The sequence below is a fragment of the Canis lupus genome, chromosome 22 (assembly GCF_048164855.1).
Source record: "Canis lupus baileyi chromosome 22, mCanLup2.hap1, whole genome shotgun sequence".
Classification (NCBI taxonomy): domain Eukaryota; kingdom Metazoa; phylum Chordata; class Mammalia; order Carnivora; family Canidae; genus Canis; species Canis lupus.
This window is the reverse complement of record NC_132859.1, coordinates 2,416,411-2,435,440: the sequence shown is the minus strand read 5'-3', so window position 1 is coordinate 2,435,440 and position 19,030 is coordinate 2,416,411. Positions and strand designations below refer to the sequence as shown.

Genomic DNA, 19,030 nt, shown 5'->3' with positions numbered 1-19,030 from the left:
TTTCAAATCACAAATTCAAGTGACTCGTAAACATGAGGCTGTTCAATCCCCAAGGGGAAAGGATTCATTCTGATATTTATGATTCAAAAAAAGTTATAATATTGTGGTTAGAACACAAAGAACCACTTACTAACTTCTTGCTATTATAAATAACAACAGCTCAGTCCAGGTTACTGTGACCTCTGACAGATCAAGGAAACAAGTTATTTTCTCCTCTTGTGATTACAGCACATTACGAGACTTTTTACCTTTTAATAAATGTCCTGGACTCTGAATTTTCCTTTCAATTCATTTAATTTCAACAATCTGTCAAAAAAAGAGCCAATAAACAAATACTGAATTACATTTTGTTGGGTTTTTCAAACCCTCCAACTGCAGACTATAAAAACATCTTGTGTGTCTCTCATTCTGACCACCCTGTTACTTTTCCATATACCACAGGCCACCCATAGATACAAAGCCAGGGGCCAAAGCCGGTACAGTCTACTTGGAGCCAGTAGACAGAAGGGCGATGAGGCCTGATGAAGCACTTATGGACAAAATATAGTTCCTGTAAAAATTTAATGTTAAGGAAATATTAAAAGCCCAAGAAGTAGTTCAACAAAATAAAAAGATTTTGCCCATCTCTTTGGAATGCACTATTTCCCTCCTGACACTATAAAACGACAATGACGTGCAGTCCCATTGTCTGCAAATGCAATTTACAAGACAGAAGGCTATAAAGAATGAAGAGCATTAGCAGAAAATGTGTTCCAATTTTAAAAAGGAAACACTTGCGAGAGAACCTAGAATACATGATCACAAAGAAGACATCTGAATTCCATTTAACCTAAAAGACTTTGTCAAGAAGGAACTTCTCCAACTTTTCTCTCCCCCCCTTCTCCCTTCCCCCACCTAAGAGCAAAGGAGAAATAAGTTTCCCCTGTCCCTCAGTGTTTTAGCTACAAGTTGCCCAGGAAAAGCAAAGAGGCTCTGAAAGTTCACAGCCACTCTCAGCCTCAGAACTGGACTGTTGGGGCAAACCACTCTAGTGTTCCCAGAAGATACAAGTTGAAGGAGCTTGCTGTATTATAGAACATCTCCACCTGTTAAAAGTCTGGCTGCATATCCCTACCTAACACCTTTAATAAATTATGTAAAAAGAGAAGACTGATTCTTGCCCAAAAGCTCAATTTAAGAGCAGCCTGAAACACTGTTAAGATATCATGAAACCTGCCTATTTAACTGCACTGGCTACCCACCCAATTCCAAAGCCCCAAAATATCAGCAGACACGTGCTTATGGCAGGAGCTATCAAAGATGGCAACTTTGCTTTTGATTCTTGGAACTTATTTTTAAATAAGCAGGTATACAGAATCATATATGTAGGACTGCTTTGTAATAGTTATTATTTATCATGAAGTTGTAATTTGTAAACTTCAAAGAACTTTAAATCAAGCCCAAAGGCCCTCTTTTACATGTCCAGAAACTTGCCTAGGGTCACAGTGCTATTTATTTAGTGCACTGATTCCCTAGGCAGTTTTTCTTCATAGTAAAATATTTAGATAAATCAAAACCAAAACAAACTACTGCTTCTAGACTTCGAAAAATGCTAATCAACCTTTAAAAGGATACACCGTTGGGTTGAAGTTCTTCAATATAAAGAAGGAGGCAACAATGACCAAGACCAGGAATAGGGTGTTGTTATAGAAGATGGAAAATGTTGTAGCTTCATAATCAGCAACTTCATTCTTCTTCCACAAAATTCTGTACACAAACAAATCAAGTTTATAAAAATATTATAGAATATTTTAAATACCACATGGCTCTAGTTTACTATATACAGTGAGTTTTTCCTTAAGTATTCTGGGCAGAATGTGGTTTTGGTTTTGTTTTGTTTTTAAGATTTTACTTATTCAATGAGACACAGGCAGAGGGAGAAGCAGGCTCCACGCAGGGAGCCCGACGTGGGATTCGATCCTAGGAGTCCAGGATCACGCCCTGGGACGAAGGCAGGCGCTAAACTACTGAGCCACCCAGGGATCCCCACAGAATGTGTTTTTACTATTAAATTTAACCAGCATTTGTGCCCTTTTTTCCTGCTGAAAAAGATATTTTACTCTATTGATAAAAATAGCTGCTCGGTGTATTACCTTTTTTCCCAGGCAGTCAGGGCTTTGGAGGAAGGGACAGATTAATTGCAATTGGCTTGGTTTCACCAGTGGCCTAAAGAGACATCATTCTCTAGGTCCTCACCTAAAAAAAAAAACTCCGCGATCAGTAGCCAGATGAAGCTTTCCTGGCTATTTGCTGGCTTGAGATGCTCAATAGCCTACAGATTTCAGCCTTCAATATTACACCTGAAGACCATCCCAAGGACTAAAACCAGCCATGGCTCACAGAAGCAGACTTGTCTGCAACTATCTTTAGCCACTTTACATAATTCAAAGAGTCTGCTTCATCATTAGGAGGATTTTTTTAACTTTGTAAAACCCATTTACTTTTTCTTTTATCCATTTTACTCCTTATGTTTTATTAACTGACTAAAACTTTATCAACCTTTTCTTTTACCTCTTCACACAGGCAAGCAGGAAGTCCCAAGATGCCTATGAATCGGGTAGCCTTTACTCCATTTGGTTAATTAACTTTGTAAAGCAGTTTTTAAAAGAGTAGGTTGTGACCCATTAGTGGGACGTGAAATCAACTGGGTGGATTCAATGCTCAGAGAAAATAAATGAGTGGATTGAGACTAGCACTTTTTAAATAGAAAAATATTGAGTGTATTATCCACAGCAGGATAATTATTGTTTTGTGCAACATTTGCATGTGTGCAAGTTTGAGTGTATTTGGTTGAAAGGTAAAGTATTTCACTGTGGATTATTATCAAAAAGGTTGAAAGCCATCACCACTGATGCTTTGTCCTTCCCCAAAGATACACACCCTGGGGCTAGATAATCCCCTCCACCAAGCTGAAGGACAGCACTATGGCTAATGTCACTGGCAGCTCCTACATGTTATTTACCAAATGTTCTAATCCAAAGTCAACAAGCTTGACTAAAAGGAGCTAAATGAAATGAACTTATCTTCATCACAAGAAGTCTGTGATCTCTAATATACTCCAAGTTTGGGAGAAGTAAAAGATACATTAAATGCAACCATCAACTATAAAACAGCTCCTGATTTCAGAGAAGTTTAATTGTAAATTTAAAAATATGTGACTTGGGGGCAGCCCGGGGTGGCTCAGCGGTTTAGCTCCTGCTTTTGGCCCAGGGTGTGATTCTGGAGTCCCTGGATTGAGTCCCATATCGGGATCCCTGCATGGAGCATGCTTCTCCCTCTGCCTGTGTCTCTGCCTCTGTCTCTCTCTGTTTCTCATGAATAACTAAACAAAATCTTTAAAAATATATATGTATGTGACTTGGAATTGGAGGAAATACATTATACTGCTAGGAAATACTTAGAACAAGTGCCTCTGTTTTCAAGACTGGTGGTTTTTGTGAAACAGTAACAGCACAAACTTCTACTGAAGATGATAGAAATTTTATAATCTTCTGACACTGCATTTTATGTATCCGCAAAACCTACACTACATTCTCCTTTGAAATACTGATCCAGCCAATGGCAAAGATACTTCCTTTCCAATTCCAACCCTGATCCACTAGTACTGACTACCTGAATACCATCCTGAGGATTCTGAGACACATCCCAGGGTCAAGAACAAGCACCAGAACAAATCAGGCACATCTGCAGTGGACAGAGACCCATTTGCCACCTCTGCTGTAATTCATTACCTAAAACCTATAGAGCTGTAACAAGCATTTTGAAATTGCATACTGTGATGTATACTCCAATTTAAGAACCATTTGTAATTCAGTAAAAAGATTTCTAATGTGTCCTAGATTCTGTTACCTCTATTGCCAAGCAAAAATTTATAATCAGGAAGCTTTGTAGGCAGACCTCACTAAAGCTGCTGAGAAAAGGCATTCACCATCACTATTTGAATACTGTACCCTTCACAGAGTGCCTGACTGGCTAATGTCAGTAGAGCATGCAACTCTTGATCTCCAGGTCATGAGTTTGAGCCCCATACTGGGTGTAGAAAATACTTAAAAAAAAAAAAAAAAAAAGGTCCCATCCTTCAGTTTTTATGAAGGATCCACAGGAGATAACGATTTCTAAAATGTTTTAGTGCCTTTTCAAAACCACTGTAGAAAACATTGTTTGTTAAGTCACTCAGTGTCCCTTAAATAGGGATCCACTTGACAAAATCCTTCCAAAGATTCCATGCCAGGAAAGTTTCTCTTCAGAAGGACTTACATGTTGCTTCTCATCAGACAATGAAAGTGTAAGACCTCAGATGCTTCCCCTGACACTTGGAAGCTCAGAGCTAAGTTCAATGCTCAACTGCTGTAACTAACCCTGAGGTTCTTGTCCACCCAACTTTTCTTACTTTTAAAGGTTTCTGATCTTTCAAAACTGTACTTTCTTTCATATGCACTTTAATATTACAAGTCTCCATAAAGTCTTTCTGGAGCAAAGTGGGTTAAAAATTCCACTTTACAAAGCACTTCGTAGATACCAGAACTTAAGATCTACAAGGGATGCCTGGGTGGCTCAGCAGTTGAGCGTCCCTTTGGCTCTCAGTGTGATCCTGGTCCTGGGATCAAGTCCCACATCAGGCTCCCTGCAGGGAGCCTGCTTCTCCCTCTGTCTCTCATGAGTAAATAAATAAAATCTTAAAAAAAAAATTGTAACTTTTTTGCAGATTACAGGTGAATTCATTAAAAGATATATTTTCAACAAAAACTCTTGGATTGGGGTGCCTGGGTGGCTCAGCGGATGAGCATCTGCCTTTGGCTCAGGGCATGACGCCGGGATGCCGGGATCCTGGGATCGAGTCCCGCATTGGGCTCCCTGTAGGGAGTCTGCTTCTCCCATTCCCTCCCAGCCCCTCTCCCCTCCCTGGCCCCCTCTCCCCTCCCAGCCTCTCTCCCTCATGAATAAATAAAATCTTTAAAAAAAAAAAAAAATCCATGAAAACCACCTCACCTAGTGACTGTATTAAACCCACGTAACAACTTAAGCACAAGTTTATCCTCATTCAGAGACTTCTGCCTCTCAGATATTAGACTATTAAGCCTTCTAAGAGCTGTCGGCAGGAAAACCTGAGGGGTAAGGGCTGACAAATGTGGCAGAGATTTGGGCAACAGGGCAGAAACCGAGTTGTTTTCTTTTTCCCAACCAATGCAGATAATGAAGAACTGGCTGTCCCTAGGGAAGCTCAGGAATGGAAATACCACCACCTAAAAATGCTAACACCAACACAATGCAAACTCTCCAGACCCAGAGGGGTGAGGTGGCTTGCTCAAGGTCGCATAGCTAGCTATCACGTGGCAGAACCAGCCCTGGATACAGCTCTGTAGGCTGTACACTAACCTCCAGGAGAGCAGTTGGGAGGACAAGCTCTGGAGCCACACCGCCCACATTCTTGCCCGCGTTCTTACAGTGGATCAATCTCACGCTAATTTGTGCCCTTGGGCAAGTTACCCAAGGTTTCTGTACCTCAGTTTCCTCAGATGTAAAATGGAAATAACAGCCCTACCTCATAGAACTCTTTAAAGAAACAAATGAACGGTGTAGAACACAAAGAAAAGCATCTGGTAGTGGTAAAAACTCAGAATGCCAGTGATTGTTATTCCCATTACTACGTCTTCTACAATATCAGCATTTAACCTCAGGCAATTCCATTATCCACATTCTTTAGGCAGAAACCAAAAATATAATTTTTCTACAAAGTATCCCCTTTTCTGATTATCACCAACACTTTAGAAGTCAAACCTTTCATCTTTTTCCTTTCGAGACATCTTTCTGTTATCAGCTTCAGAGAGTTTTCGAGTCACTTCTTTGGAAACAGCATCCTCCCTCTTCTGTGCTACTCTAGAGGAAAAAAAAAAAGGGGTAAGAAAAAAGGTTTCCACATGCTCCAGGAATGAACATCACACTATCTGAAACACTCTGTACTCATAGTTTGTACTAGCAAGTATATATTTTACATTTCAAGAAATAATCTTGACAAAATTCCAAGTTTATTATACTGTAATAGCCAAAAGAGAGTTCAAGAGCTTCCAAGATATAGTTTATCAGTTATAGGTTTTGATTTTTGCTTGAAAGGGATAATTTTCCAAAGTTTAGGTATTTAGTATGGAAATAGGTCAAATGCTTTTAGCATAATTTAGTTATAAATCATTGTAACTCTATTCTGTGTTAGCCTATTTATATTTGTTCAAAAAATAAATTTGATTAGGCACTGGCAAATAATACAGGATTTCAATTCCAGTAAATAAAAGTACACTAGGCTTAAAAAACAAAAGGGAATTAACAAAAAGGAATATGTAACATTAAATTAATACTTTCAGCACCACTACAAAGAACAATTTCACTAAAAATAAATACCACAAAGTCAGGGATCAACCATACCACTTTTAACTAAATGAACCACAGATTGTACCAATATGGAATCAGCCAGAAAAGGCTAAAAGTGTTATTCAAGATATCAGATCAAAATCTTCAGTGATGAGACAAATTTTTAAAACTATATTCATCAGAATATCTAGAAGGTGAATTTTATCAGGTGAGATTGCTAGTGAAAGAGTAAAATTTAACCTAAGACAAAATATAAAAAGCCTCCCAAAGTTCATGACATTTAAATTTAACAAGGTGTATTTTTCGTAATATAGAAGAAACTGGTTAGCCATAATTATAGAAGAAAAATAATTGATATAAGCAAAATCTAACCACCTACACAGTTCCACTATGAAAATGTTCAACACAGATTGAGATTTATCAAAAGCAGTTCTTTCTGTGGGACACAGAAATCTGTTCACTCTATGTTCAATTAATTAATCCCTCATTACTAAGCTATATTTAGTTCTGGTTAGTATACACCAAGGAAAGGTACGGAGAAATCAGGATGGACTCCTGAAAAGAAAGCCCAAGATTATCCAAGGCAATAGTTTTCAGCCTTTCTTTAGCCACAAGAGCTTCTACAATGCCAATTAAACACAAATTCCCAGAGATCCAATTTCATCTGATTCATTTTACTATGGAAAAGTTCTGTTCTTAAGGGGCAGACTCTCATCCTGGAACCTCTCTAGCCAACCAGGTACTCAATATGTTTCTTGAACTGCACACAAGACCAGTTTTTTCTAAGAAAGGTCAGTTGATAAATTAATGTCACTTATGGAAGAAACCTTTCTGAGCTGAACAGAGGGAAAAGAGATACACACACACAGACACATCATCATCATCAGGATACTAGGACATAGGACTAAACTATGTTCTTAAGAGTTGACTATCTCCTAGTGTCTTAAAGGACAACTAGTCAGTCATCTGTTCACAAGACAAATTTTCCTGAAGAGATCAAACCATATTAACTAGTTCATTTCTCTCCTAGATCTAAAATTGTATCTTCACCTAACAGAAGCATAACCACATGTTAGGTTTATGACAACTCAAGAAGTCCTACCCTCTGTTTTAGGGCTCTTAGAAAGTAAGTCTCACTCAATGCTCAATGCTCTAAGACAAGGCAAAGGTCATTCTGGTGGCCCAGCACTCAACCATCTGAGATAACCCACAAAAATCAACTGGTTTTATTTCTGTTATTAATTTTTTTTACATATTTTGGAATTCTTCCAGAATAAAAAAGAAAATTACTATTTAATTTCTTGGAAAAAAAAAAAACATATTTGCAAACATTTTTTTTTGTCATGCCACCTTAAATTCCTACAGGCTCTCACACCCCCAATCTGACACGGCACATAAACATTTATTATGTGCCAGACACTACACTTAACATGTCACTCTTATTATTCAATCCTCACCATCTATGAGGTACCACTAAGTATCCCCATTTAAAGCTCAGGAATCTGATGGCTAAAGAGATGAAATGTGTGCCCAAGGCTATACATTTTTTTTTTTTTAAGATTTTGTTTACTTGAGAGAAAGAATGAGCTGGGGGAGGAGCCAAGGGAGGAGACTCCCCACCGAGGAGGGATCATGACCTATGCCAAAGGCAGCCTCTTAAAACCTACTAAGCCACCCAGGCGCTCCCCAAGGCTCTACATTTAAGAAAAGCAGAGCTGAGATCCGAATCCAGACTGTCAACACATAAGCCATCTTTCTTCTACTAGTAACATCTGTCCATACTCTGCAACTTCCTGGGTCTTTGAGCTTTAACACACCTTGTAAATCCATAGGAGCTTCAATAGGAGTGGCATTCTTTAACATTAAATCAAAACTAATTAAAAAATAATTCCACTATGAGACAACCTGCTAAATCAGTAATCAAAATTTTACTCAACTAAATGTACTGTTAACTGGTATAAGGAACAAATGACATGGCAGTGGCCCTCAAGAAGCCTAGAATCGACATGAGAAAGTATAAAAAACGTAATTTTAGAGGTGCCCAAGTGGCTCAGTCAGTTTAGCATCTGCCCTGGGCTCAAGTCCTGATCCCTGGGTCCTGGGATCACACTCCCTGCTGAGCACGAAGCCTGCTTCTCCCTATGCCTCTGCCCCTGCCCCCGCAACCTGTGTTCTCTCTGGCTCTGCTAGCTTGAATAAACTTTTTAAAAGAAACACCCCCCTCCAAAAAAAAATTTTTTTAATAAAATAGAAACCCAAAAAAAATAATTTTCTATTAAATTTATATTTAATTCCAAAAAGGTAAATGAAAAATATTACACAGGACAAGTTAAAAAAAAAAAAAAAAAAAACACCGAGCCTTGAAAGGATTAAGTTCTGAGGATATCACAAAGGGTGGGTAACACAAGGTGCCCACCTGTGAGGGCTTTGCTACCCACAGATGGCCACACTGCACAAGAAAGCCCAGGAAGGCTGGAACCAGAATGGCGTTGGTGAAGAGGGCTGCCAAGCAGAAAGACAACAAAGATGACCGCTCTGCTGTCTAGCAGAAAGGCAGTCACACAAACCTGACTTCCTATGGGTCCAAGACAACAGAGAAGATGCTAAGGCCACTTTCAGCCACTGAAGACATTTCTGGCCTTCATACAATAAATCCCTATTAACTGAGATCATCTCAACATGTTGGGTTTTTTTTAATAGTTTATTTATTTGAGAGAGAGCAAGTGAGCATACCTCTGCGCACAAGCAGGGGAAAGGGCAGAGGGAGAGACTATGCAAGCAGACTCCACTGAGTGTAGAGCTTGATGCAGGGCTTGATCACAGGACCCTGAGGTCATGACCTTGGCAGAAACCAAGAGTCAGATACTTAACCAACTAAGCCACCCAGGCTCTTCCATGGCAACATGTTTCTATTCCTTGTGACCACACAAAGAGCCCAACACAGAAACAACAGACTTAGAAAGGATTTATACAACGTGTTCTTTAAAAATATATAGTCTTTTACATTTTTACACACTTCTAAGAAAAAAAATGTAATTAGCATAGAATATCATAGTTAAAAAAAATTAAAAACCTTTCATGGAAAAAAAAAAAAAAAAAAACCTTTCATGGGGGGATCCCTGGGTGGCTCAGAGGTTTAGCACCTGCCTTTGGCCCAGGGCATGATCCTGGAGTCCCAGGATCGAGTTCCATGTCAGGCTCCCAGCATGGAGCCTGCTTCTCCCTCCTCCTCCTGTGTTTCTGCCTCTCTCTATCATAAATAAATTTAAAAAAAAACAAAAAACCTTTCATGTCTGAAAAACGGTGCATGGAGTACAAGAATCATACTTTGCAGAGTTTCATTTGACTTCAGCAATGTTAACTTACTTAGCAGTTTTTCTGATAAACCCCGTGATTGAGGCCAGTGCCCAACTGTTGTAATTTCACCCTCGAATCCTACTTCTCTAAATGTCAGAAGTGCTGTCTCTGAGTCAGTCAATAATTTTTCTTTAAAAAAAAAAAAAGATTTATTTATTTATTTATTCATGACAGACACACGGGGAGAGAGAGAGAGGCAGAGACCCAGGTAGAGGGAGAAGCAGGCTCCACGCTGGAAGCCAGATGGGGGACTTGATTCCGGGACTTCAGGATCCTGCCCTGGGCCAAAGGCAGGAGCCAAACCACTGAGCCACCCAGGGATCCCCTCTTATTTATTTATTTATTTATTATTTATTTATTTATTTATGAGAGAGGGGGTAGAGAGAGAGAGAGAGAGAGAAAAGCAGGCTCCACGCAGGGAGCCTGAGGTGGGATTCTATTCCGGGTGTCCAGGATCACGCCCTGGGCGGAAGGCGGCGCTAAACCGCTGAGCCACCGAGGCCGCCCAATAACTTTTCATATTAAAATAATGGCCGCCCATTAATATGCCTACGTATCGGGCAGCCCGGGTGGAGACCCGGGATCGAGTCTCACGTCGGGCTCCCTGCACGGAGCCCGCTTCTCCCTCTGCCTGTGTCTGTGCCTCTCTCTCATGAATTAGGAAAAAAAAAAAAAAAAATCTTTAAAAAAAAAAAAAAAGATGCCTACATATCTATACAGCCCAGGATGATGCTTTATCGAAAATAAGACACAAGTGATCTTTCAGACATCCTTCTACGTAAAAGTGCACCACGGGCAGCCCAGCGGCCCAGCCCGGGTGGCTCAGCCGTTTGGCGCCGCCTTCAGCCCAGGGCGTTATCTTGGAGGCCCCGGATCGAGTCCCACGTCGGGCTCCCTGCGTGGAGCCTGCTTCTCCCTCTGCCTGTGTCTCTGCGTCTCTCGTAAGTAAATAAAATCTTAAAAAAAAATAAAAAAGTGCACCATGTAATACATACGTTCACTTGAGAAACATACTTACTTATGTTTGAGAACAAATTTCACGTTTTTGTATGCGAAAGCCACCAGGTAAGTGCTTACGAGGGTCATCACACTGTAGAGCACGGCCGACTGAATGAGATCCATGTGCCATATTCGCCAGTACAGCCCTGCATCAGGCCCGGGGCGGGGACACAGACAGGAAGGGAACGTTAGCGCCCAGTTAGAGGCCCGACCCGGCGTAGCCAAGCCCGCAAAGTTCAGGCCGGGGGAGGAGATCCGGCCCAGCGCCTGAGGCCCGACGGAGGCAGTCAAGTCCTGGCCGCGCACCTGGCCGGCTCGGAAGCCGTGAGGCGCACCACCTCGCCCTCGCCATCCCCATCCCCATCATCCCCATCATCCCCATCCCCATCATCCCCATCATCCCCATCCCCCGGCGCAGGCTAGACGTCGACCCCCGGCCCCCGGCCCCCGGGAGGAGAGCGGGTTCGGGACGCCCCGCCCCCCTCAGGGCGCCGCGGACGCTGCGCGGGCCCGGGCCGCCGCTCGCACGCTGACGTGGCCGCCCCCCGCCCCCGCCCCCCCGAGCGGGCGCCGCGAGCCCCGGCCTCCCTCCCCGGCCGCGGACGTGCCGCGGGGGCCTGCGCGGTTCTCCACCCGAGCGACAACCAGCCTGCCCCGTTGGCCTGAGAGTGGGGCCGATCGTCAGAGCGCGGCGCCGGCGCGGCCCTGCAGCTCCACTTCCGCCTCAGGTCGAGGGGTCCGGCTCCGGTTCCTTAGCTTCCCCGCAGCCGGTAAGCCTCGGGCTCAGAGCCGGTCACGGCGGGCGGCCGCCGTCCCGGAGCCAGCGAACCCCGGCCTGGGCGAGCCGGGCCCCGCCACGTCCCCGCCCCCGCCCCGTCGCCGCCCGCCCCGGCGCTCACAGATGGGGATGGCGGACACGATGAAGGCGTTCCCGAAGAAGAGCGCGGAGGACTTGGCCGACAGGTTGCGGCTGAAGTCCTGCAGGAGCAGGTCCTCCTCGGACTGCTGCTTGGAGCCGCCTTTGGGAGCCATGGCGGAGCGGCGCGGGGAGCCTGCGGGCCGGGCGGGCCGGACGCCTCTAGCACCGCCCCCGCGGCCGCCGTACCCGCGAGCGACCCGTCAGCGCCACGCGCGGAGGCGGGCCTCGGCGCGGCGCGGGAGCAAGCTCGCCCAGGATTGGCCGCCGCTCCCTACGCGCCCCGGCCTGATTGGGCAAGCCGGCCACACTTCCGGTTCCCGGCCCGCCCCTAGCAGCCGGCTTCCGGAGGGCGGGGCTTTCTGGTGTTAGGCAGGCTTTTTTTTTTTTTTAAACAAAAACTTTATTGACATCCCACTTCTCAGGGCCCGTCAGGCTTCCCAGGTCGACGGAATTCCCAAGTCGGAAGGCGCCCTGGCCTCGGGTCCGAGCCGGCCGTTCGGGGAGCTTGCGGGTAGCGCCCCGGGGCACTGCAGGAGGAAGGGGAGGAGGATGGTGTAGCTAAACCCGCATTCAGTCCTTTCTCCTTCACGCACCCATTATCTGCTTACGCAGCCTCAGAAGCCTGGACAAGCACATCCGGTGGAGAACCTGAAGGGAGCGCGCAGCAGAGCTGGTCTCCAGGACGTCGACAAAAATCACAGTCGACCTTTCCACGGAAGAGGCGGCACTTCAGCTTCTGAGGAGCTCTTGGCCTCCCTGATGAATATTTAATAAGATAATACACTTAAAAAAAATAATAATAATAAAGTTGTGATTTTTAAGATTTTATTTATTCATGAGAGACAGAGAGAGGCAGAGACCCAGGCAGAGGGAGAAGCAGGCTCCATGCAGGGAGCCCGACGCGGGACTCGATCCTGGAACCCCGGGGTCACGCCCTGGGCTGAAGGCGGCACTAGACCGCCGAGCCGCCTGGGCCGCCCACAACTTTATTACTTTATCCCAACGCGATCTTTACAGTAATGTGGACTCCACAGCCATGCTAAGTAAGACATAAAACTAAGTAAAGAACATGGTGGCTAGGCAGGCCTCCTCTAAAGCTCAGAAAATTGAGTAGGCCTGTTAGAACCACCACATACCATTTTTAACTCCTTGCATTATCACTTTTTCTTTAAAAAAAACAAAAACAAAAAACTCAACCAGGGGCCCCTAGGTGGCTCAGTTGGTTAAGGGTCTGCCTTCTGCTCAGGTCATGATCCCAGGGTCCTAGGATGGAGCCCAACCAGGGGCTCCCTGCTCAGCAGTGGGTCTGTTTCTCCCTCTGGCCCTCCATCTGCTTGTGCTGTGGACCCGCTCTGTCATAAATACATACATAAACAACTAATCTTAAATACTTCAATCGGAGCAAAAACTTCTTTCATCTACATTACTGGCAGGAGGCAAACTTCTCCAACCTTCAGCTTCCCTATCAACAGATTAGATGAGATTAAGATGAAAGATCTACTAAATTGCGAATGATTTACACGGTTTCCATTCTAATGGAGCTTCCGGTCTTCAACTTTTCAGCCTATTCTCTATTCTCTAAGTACCAGAGGGAGTTTTCTTGAAATATAAGCTTCTAATAAATGCCGGAAGCTTTCATCAATAGCAGCAAAATAAGAAAAGAATAGACCATTTAGTGATTTTTTTTTCCAGAAATTTAAGTATTCATTTAAAAAGATCTGCATTACATCCCTTTCAAATGGTAAAAATGCTCTTTTATTATGCAATGGTGGTGGAAGAAAAACTTTCTCTTCCAACGTACACCCCCCCCCCCCCCTCAGTTTTTTCTACTCATTCGTTCAGGCTAAAATGCTATTTTTCAACACTAATGCTTCTTTCCCTCTCCATCTGTGACCAATTCATCAGCAAAATCTTCTGCATCTGTCTCTATACCTAGATTTCTTGTTTACTTTTTATAAGCCAAGGATGGTAAAAGATAAAAATCAGAGAACTGTAAGGTCAAAAGGGACAGATACCAGGATATTTAAAAGAAAATAAGAAACGATGAAATTAAGAATTACACCTGAGAAAAGTATTTAAACAAAATAGGTAAGCTATAAGTTTGAAATGTTAAGTAGATAAAAGAAACATTATGGGAAGGATCAAAGAAGGTAGCCTAGAATTAATACACTTTGCAAAACAGGAATAAGAACTAAAGATAAATAGAAGAGAATCTAAAATATTAGGAATTTCAACTTTTTAATGGAGGTAAGATAAAGAAATATGGAACCAATAATGCTAACGACAGAGAAGGTTTTTCGGTAATTTTAACAATGAAGACATGAAGATAGCACGCTCGAAGTATGGGACAGTGTGTTCTTATACCAAATGCAATCTAGTTCCTTTTGAAGGAACTAAGGAACCCAAAAATCTAAGGATCATCTATATGTAGCACATGTGGCCATGGCACTTAGACAAGCAAAGTGTGCTTAAAAAGAAAAAAAAAAAAAAAAAAAAAAAGGAAGGGTAAGCAATAGATTCTGTGCAAAGATCCACAATATATTTTGGCTATTTCAATATAGTTCAACTCTAGGAAGGAACCAGATGGACTTGATTCCATCCCAGCTTGATTCTGCTCTGTGAATTTAAAGCTTAACATTTCCATTGTATCACTTCGTACTTAGATTAGAAAAAAAAAGAGGGGGGTGGAATTTAAAGAAATATTTATTTCTGGCAGGGACATAGAAAACAAGTTTCTCTCATCCACTGCTGATGGCTTCGTGGAAGAAAATCCAACAAGTTAAAAATTAATACACCTTTCTTGTGACAGACACTGCAAATTCCCTAGCCAGTAAAGAAAAACCCAGCTTTTCACTGGGACCGTATGAAAAATAACAGATGAATCATCATGGGCTACTCTGGGGTAGGAGTGGAGGGGAGAAGCTCTCCATTTTACAAAGTCCATTTGAAATGCAAATCTCATTATGGAAAGGATTTTTGAAAGAAGAGATGAAACACTTCTATTAGTTTCTAGGTATATTTTAAAGTCCCACCTGAGAAAGGATTTACTCAAACTACATATTTCAGGCACTGGTATGTGATTAATTCATTGGTTCATCTCTTCATTCAGCTATGATTTATTGAAAAGCTACTATGAAAGGTACTATGCTAGAATCTTAGAAGTACCCAAATAATCATCATTATGATTATAATAACCAATGTTTGAGTCTTTGTTATACATCCAGCTCTATGGTAGTTTCTTGATATATCATCTAATTCAATTCTAGGAGGTATATATTATCCCATTTCTCAGATGAAGAAACAGAGGCACAGATTAGCAAAGTAGCTCACTTAAGATCCCACAGCCAGTAATTGGTGGAGTCAAGTTCTGAACCCCAGGCAATCGGACTCCAGGATTTTCACTCATAACCGTGCAGGAGTTCTGGTCTCCTCCGTACCAGCAGAATCTCAAGGTCTAAGTGTTTGCTCTGCTGAAGCCCTGTTTTGAGCAAACAGCCGAGGGTAGCTTCTCGTGTGCCAGTTGCCATGCAGAGTGATGCCACACTGCAGCTCTAACCAGCAGAACCCTGCACAGATAGGATCCTGCACCAAACCCATAGACAAAACTCATGACCAAGCCTGGCCTCACAGAGGAGTCGGTCTCAAGGAGTGTGAAAATGTTAGAAAGAAACAGTTATTAGAGGTGTGCAGAAACAAAGCCAACTAAGAGGCAAAAACCAAAAACCATAAATCATCAGCAGCCATAAATTAAAGAAAGGGAAATTTAGATGCTCAATGGGCCTCAGGGCTTTCTCATCTCCCTCTAAGCCTGAACAACACCTGCAGTGAAGCAAAAACGAAAACAAGTTAGAAATATAGTAAAATAGGCAATATAAAAATATTTACCTGCAAATGAAAGAGATGGTGTTCAACATAGCTTATCTATCACCTCTTCCCCAAAATGTTTAAGGCAAAGGTAACAAAATCAAATGCATACATGATCCAGACAAGTAACCTGGGACTTAATACAAAATACGTACTTGGTCTCTGCCCAGCTTCCTGACACACAACTCCTGAAATCCTTGGAATTACCTGAGTGATACAGGGGAGAGGTGTAGCTCTTGTTTTTTTTATAAGCCCCTTTCAGCCACACCTGAGTTTATGTTAATGAGCTGGCTCTTCCAGGATGGGAGCTTCCTGTGCGAGGAACCAACCTCAGGATTAGAGGATTAGAACTTCCAACGTCACCCCACCACCACCTCTGGGGAGGATAGAGTGAAGAGGAGCTGGAGAGTGAATCACCAATGGCTAAGGACTTAATCATATCTGCGCAAGGGAGCCTCCATAAAAACCCTTAATGGGATTCAAAGAGCCTTTGCTGGGAAGGTGGGGTGCCCAGAGAAGGCACGGAGGCGGCCCTGTATCTTTTCCTGAACACTTTGCCCTTATGCATCTTTTCCATGGGGCTGCCCCAGAGTTGCATCCATCATAATAAAGCAGCAAACCTTAAGTAAAGCACTTTCCTGAGTTCTGGGTGCCGTTCTTCACAAGTTATTAAAGTGGAGTAAGGGTTTGTGGGAACCCTTGATTTTAGCCAGTTGGTCAGAAGCACTGATGACAATTTGGGATTTGAGATTAGGATCTGATGTGGGCTTTAGACTCACAGGATGAGGGTTCAGCCCCACAAAACTAAACTAACTCTAGGCAGTTAGTGTCAGAAGTGAGTGAAACTGTAGGACACCCAGTTGGTTTCTACTGAACGTCAGAGAATAGCTTAGCGTGGAAAACCCACATATTGGAGTCAGAAGTGTTGGTAGTAGGAGGAAATAGTGGGGTCTTTTTCTTTTAGAACTGCAATAAGTGAATTATATAAGCCAAACACAACATCTTCGGGGTTTAATCGGCCCCATAAATTCCCACATTTATGGACACTTGAATGTATTCAACACAGGAAAAAATTTTCAAGGCGTTGGAACGTGTGTTTTTCCACACCACCAAGCAATTAACTCAGTTCTCCTCAGACACTGACCAAGAGTTCCCCAACCTGAACTCAGTTCTGACACTATATACCTGGAGACAGTGTCAGATCCCCCAGGTTAAAGGCTCAGCCCCGTGAGATTGCTCCCACTTCAGATACCAAACCAGCTATAAATTCGATACTTTCGTGACCCCCCCCACCACCACCCGTTTGATTAATTTGCTGGGGCAGCTCACAGAACTCAGAAAGCCAGTTTACTCCTTAGATTACTAGTTTATTACAAAGGATATTGAAAGATACAAATGAATGAGACGAGCAGATACCTGGGGCAAGATCCTGAACACGAGAGCTTCAGTCCCCGTGGACTCAGGAGCTGGCAGGTTGGACACGTTCCGGTTCACCAACCTGGAAGCTTTTCAAACCTCCCTCCTTTGGGGTTTTTATGCAGGCTCCATTACAGAGGCTTGATTGATTAAATCATTGGCCACCGGTGATTGATTCAACCTCCAGCCTGTCTCCCCTCTCCAGAGGTCAGGGGTGGGACCGAAAGGTCTCATCCTCTAATCATGATTGGTTCCCCCGGCAAGCAGCCCCCATTCCAGGTTTACCTAGTGGCGTTCCAAAAGTCATTAATGTAACAAAAGACGCTTTAGTTGCTCTCAACACTTAGCAAATTCTGATATCACAGGTGTAATGAAAAAAGCCTCACCATTCAGAAAGAAACGTGCCCATTTACAGAGGATGCTGGGGAATGTTGGCCCCGTGGGCTTGGCCAGGCCTCCCCCCACCCACCAAACACATACCCCGCCATAGACAGGAGAGGTGTGCCAATTGTGTATTATTTTTTTTTATATATATAAAGATAAGGTCCTAAGAATTCTGAGTGCTCACTTTACTGTAGAATAGATTTTTAAAGGTCTTACTTATTTGAAAGAGAGCATCTGGGCCCACGAGAGAGAAGAGAGAGAGAGCACAATGGGGGGCAGGGGGAAGGACAGAGGGAGAGGCAGCTTCCCCGCAGAGCAGGGAGCCCGACGTGGGACTGACCTGAGCAGAAGGCAGAAGCTTAACTGACAGAGCCACCCAGGCATCCCCAAAGTAGATTTTTAAATCAAATGAGGCATTAAAACATCTGCGAGACAAGCATTTGTCTTTGAGCTTGAGGTTTATACTTTTCCAAGATAAATATTGTTTTCCTTTTTAGCAAATACTGACTGACCCACTGGAGACTGTTTCTGAGGCAATCAGAAAATCCTGTTTCTTTTGTGCCTAAGGATATTCATAAAGTCACTTATTTTTTTTTAAGAAAATGATACACATCTACAGAAAACATATTATCTTAATATCCACGGATAGAGGCCATAATATGTAAACTCTCAAAACTCCCCTTGGAATCTTCTAAATGTAAGACTTATCATACATATATCATCTATGCAGCACTGCAGGGCACAATAAAAATTAAGATTTGCACTGGAAATCAATTTTCTTTAGTTACACATTTAACCTAAGCACTATGGCAACAGAACATAAGATAAAGTAGGTCACGAATTTCAACTAGAATGACTTAGATGAAATAAAAGCTCAGTTGTAATTTGTTGCTCATCTTTTAAGAGATTTCGTTTAAAAATTCTGGTATTTCACATGCCCCAGCTAACGTAATCTAACAACAATCTAGTAGATAAAAATTGAGAGACCAAATCCTTGAATGGGATTCATTCATTCTCAGTATTTATCGGTTTGTCAATTAAGGAGTGGTGTCCATTTCCATACTCATAAATAGAGGAGGAAGGGAAGTCCAGGTAAAAGGAAGAGCTATAGGTGTATGCAGTCATTCAAGGACACAGGGGTGGGGAGCTGGGGGGGATTTGAGATCACTTGGGGGATGACCAAAACCCGGCACAATAAGGGAATAAAAAAGGAGACGATAGGATTCTATCACGATAAGCTTAAGGGAATCATCAATGGTCTCCTAGGAACCTACCTGAATATATATGCCAGCTACATAGGCTATTTTTATCCAGGAAATAAAATGAGATTACGTTCTAATCCCTCTTACGGTATTTTCCGATTCCATCTTCCTTTGCCTCTGGGGTAAATGTGACCCTCTATCTTACTAACCCATGTTTTTTTTTTTTTTTTCCCCACTCAAACTACTTCCTCTAGGACCCCTCGGCACTAAATGTCCTTTCCTCTTTCCCTCTTTCATGAATAGAACTTATGTGCCCTCAGAGTCAGAAAGATCTGTTCCATCTGCCCAAATAACAGCTACGTGATCTTGGGCAAATCACTCACCTTCTTCGAGCCTCACTTCCCTCCCAAGGTTGCCTGCCGTGTGCACTAAATGAACCAAAGACTATGAAAGCACATTCATAGGTCCCATCACCTAGCACCGTGTC

General features: G+C 42.9%; 1 protein-coding gene and 1 long non-coding RNA gene across 2 annotated transcripts in view; both read right to left on the bottom strand.

Moving 5' to 3' along the window:
- Positions 1 to 275: 275 nt before the first annotated feature.
- Positions 276 to 11,902, bottom strand: SSR3 (signal sequence receptor subunit 3). The gene is made up of 5 exons (XM_072792180.1): positions 11,658 to 11,902; positions 10,778 to 10,904; positions 5,818 to 5,916; positions 1,615 to 1,746; positions 276 to 550 (listed from the first exon to the last, which is right to left on the bottom strand). Exons 1-5 carry the CDS (start codon positions 11,788 to 11,790, stop codon positions 484 to 486), a joined length of 558 nt encoding a protein of 185 aa, XP_072648281.1. The 5' UTR covers positions 11,791 to 11,902; the 3' UTR covers positions 276 to 483.
- Positions 11,903 to 12,074: 172 nt separating this feature from the next.
- The window catches only part of LOC140613785 (uncharacterized), a 99,614-nt gene continuing 92,658 nt past the window's right edge, over positions 12,075 to 19,030 (bottom strand). The window contains exon 10 of the long non-coding RNA XR_012014642.1: positions 12,075 to 12,433. This is a non-coding gene — a long non-coding RNA (uncharacterized lncRNA). The remainder of the gene's footprint in view (positions 12,434 to 19,030) is intronic.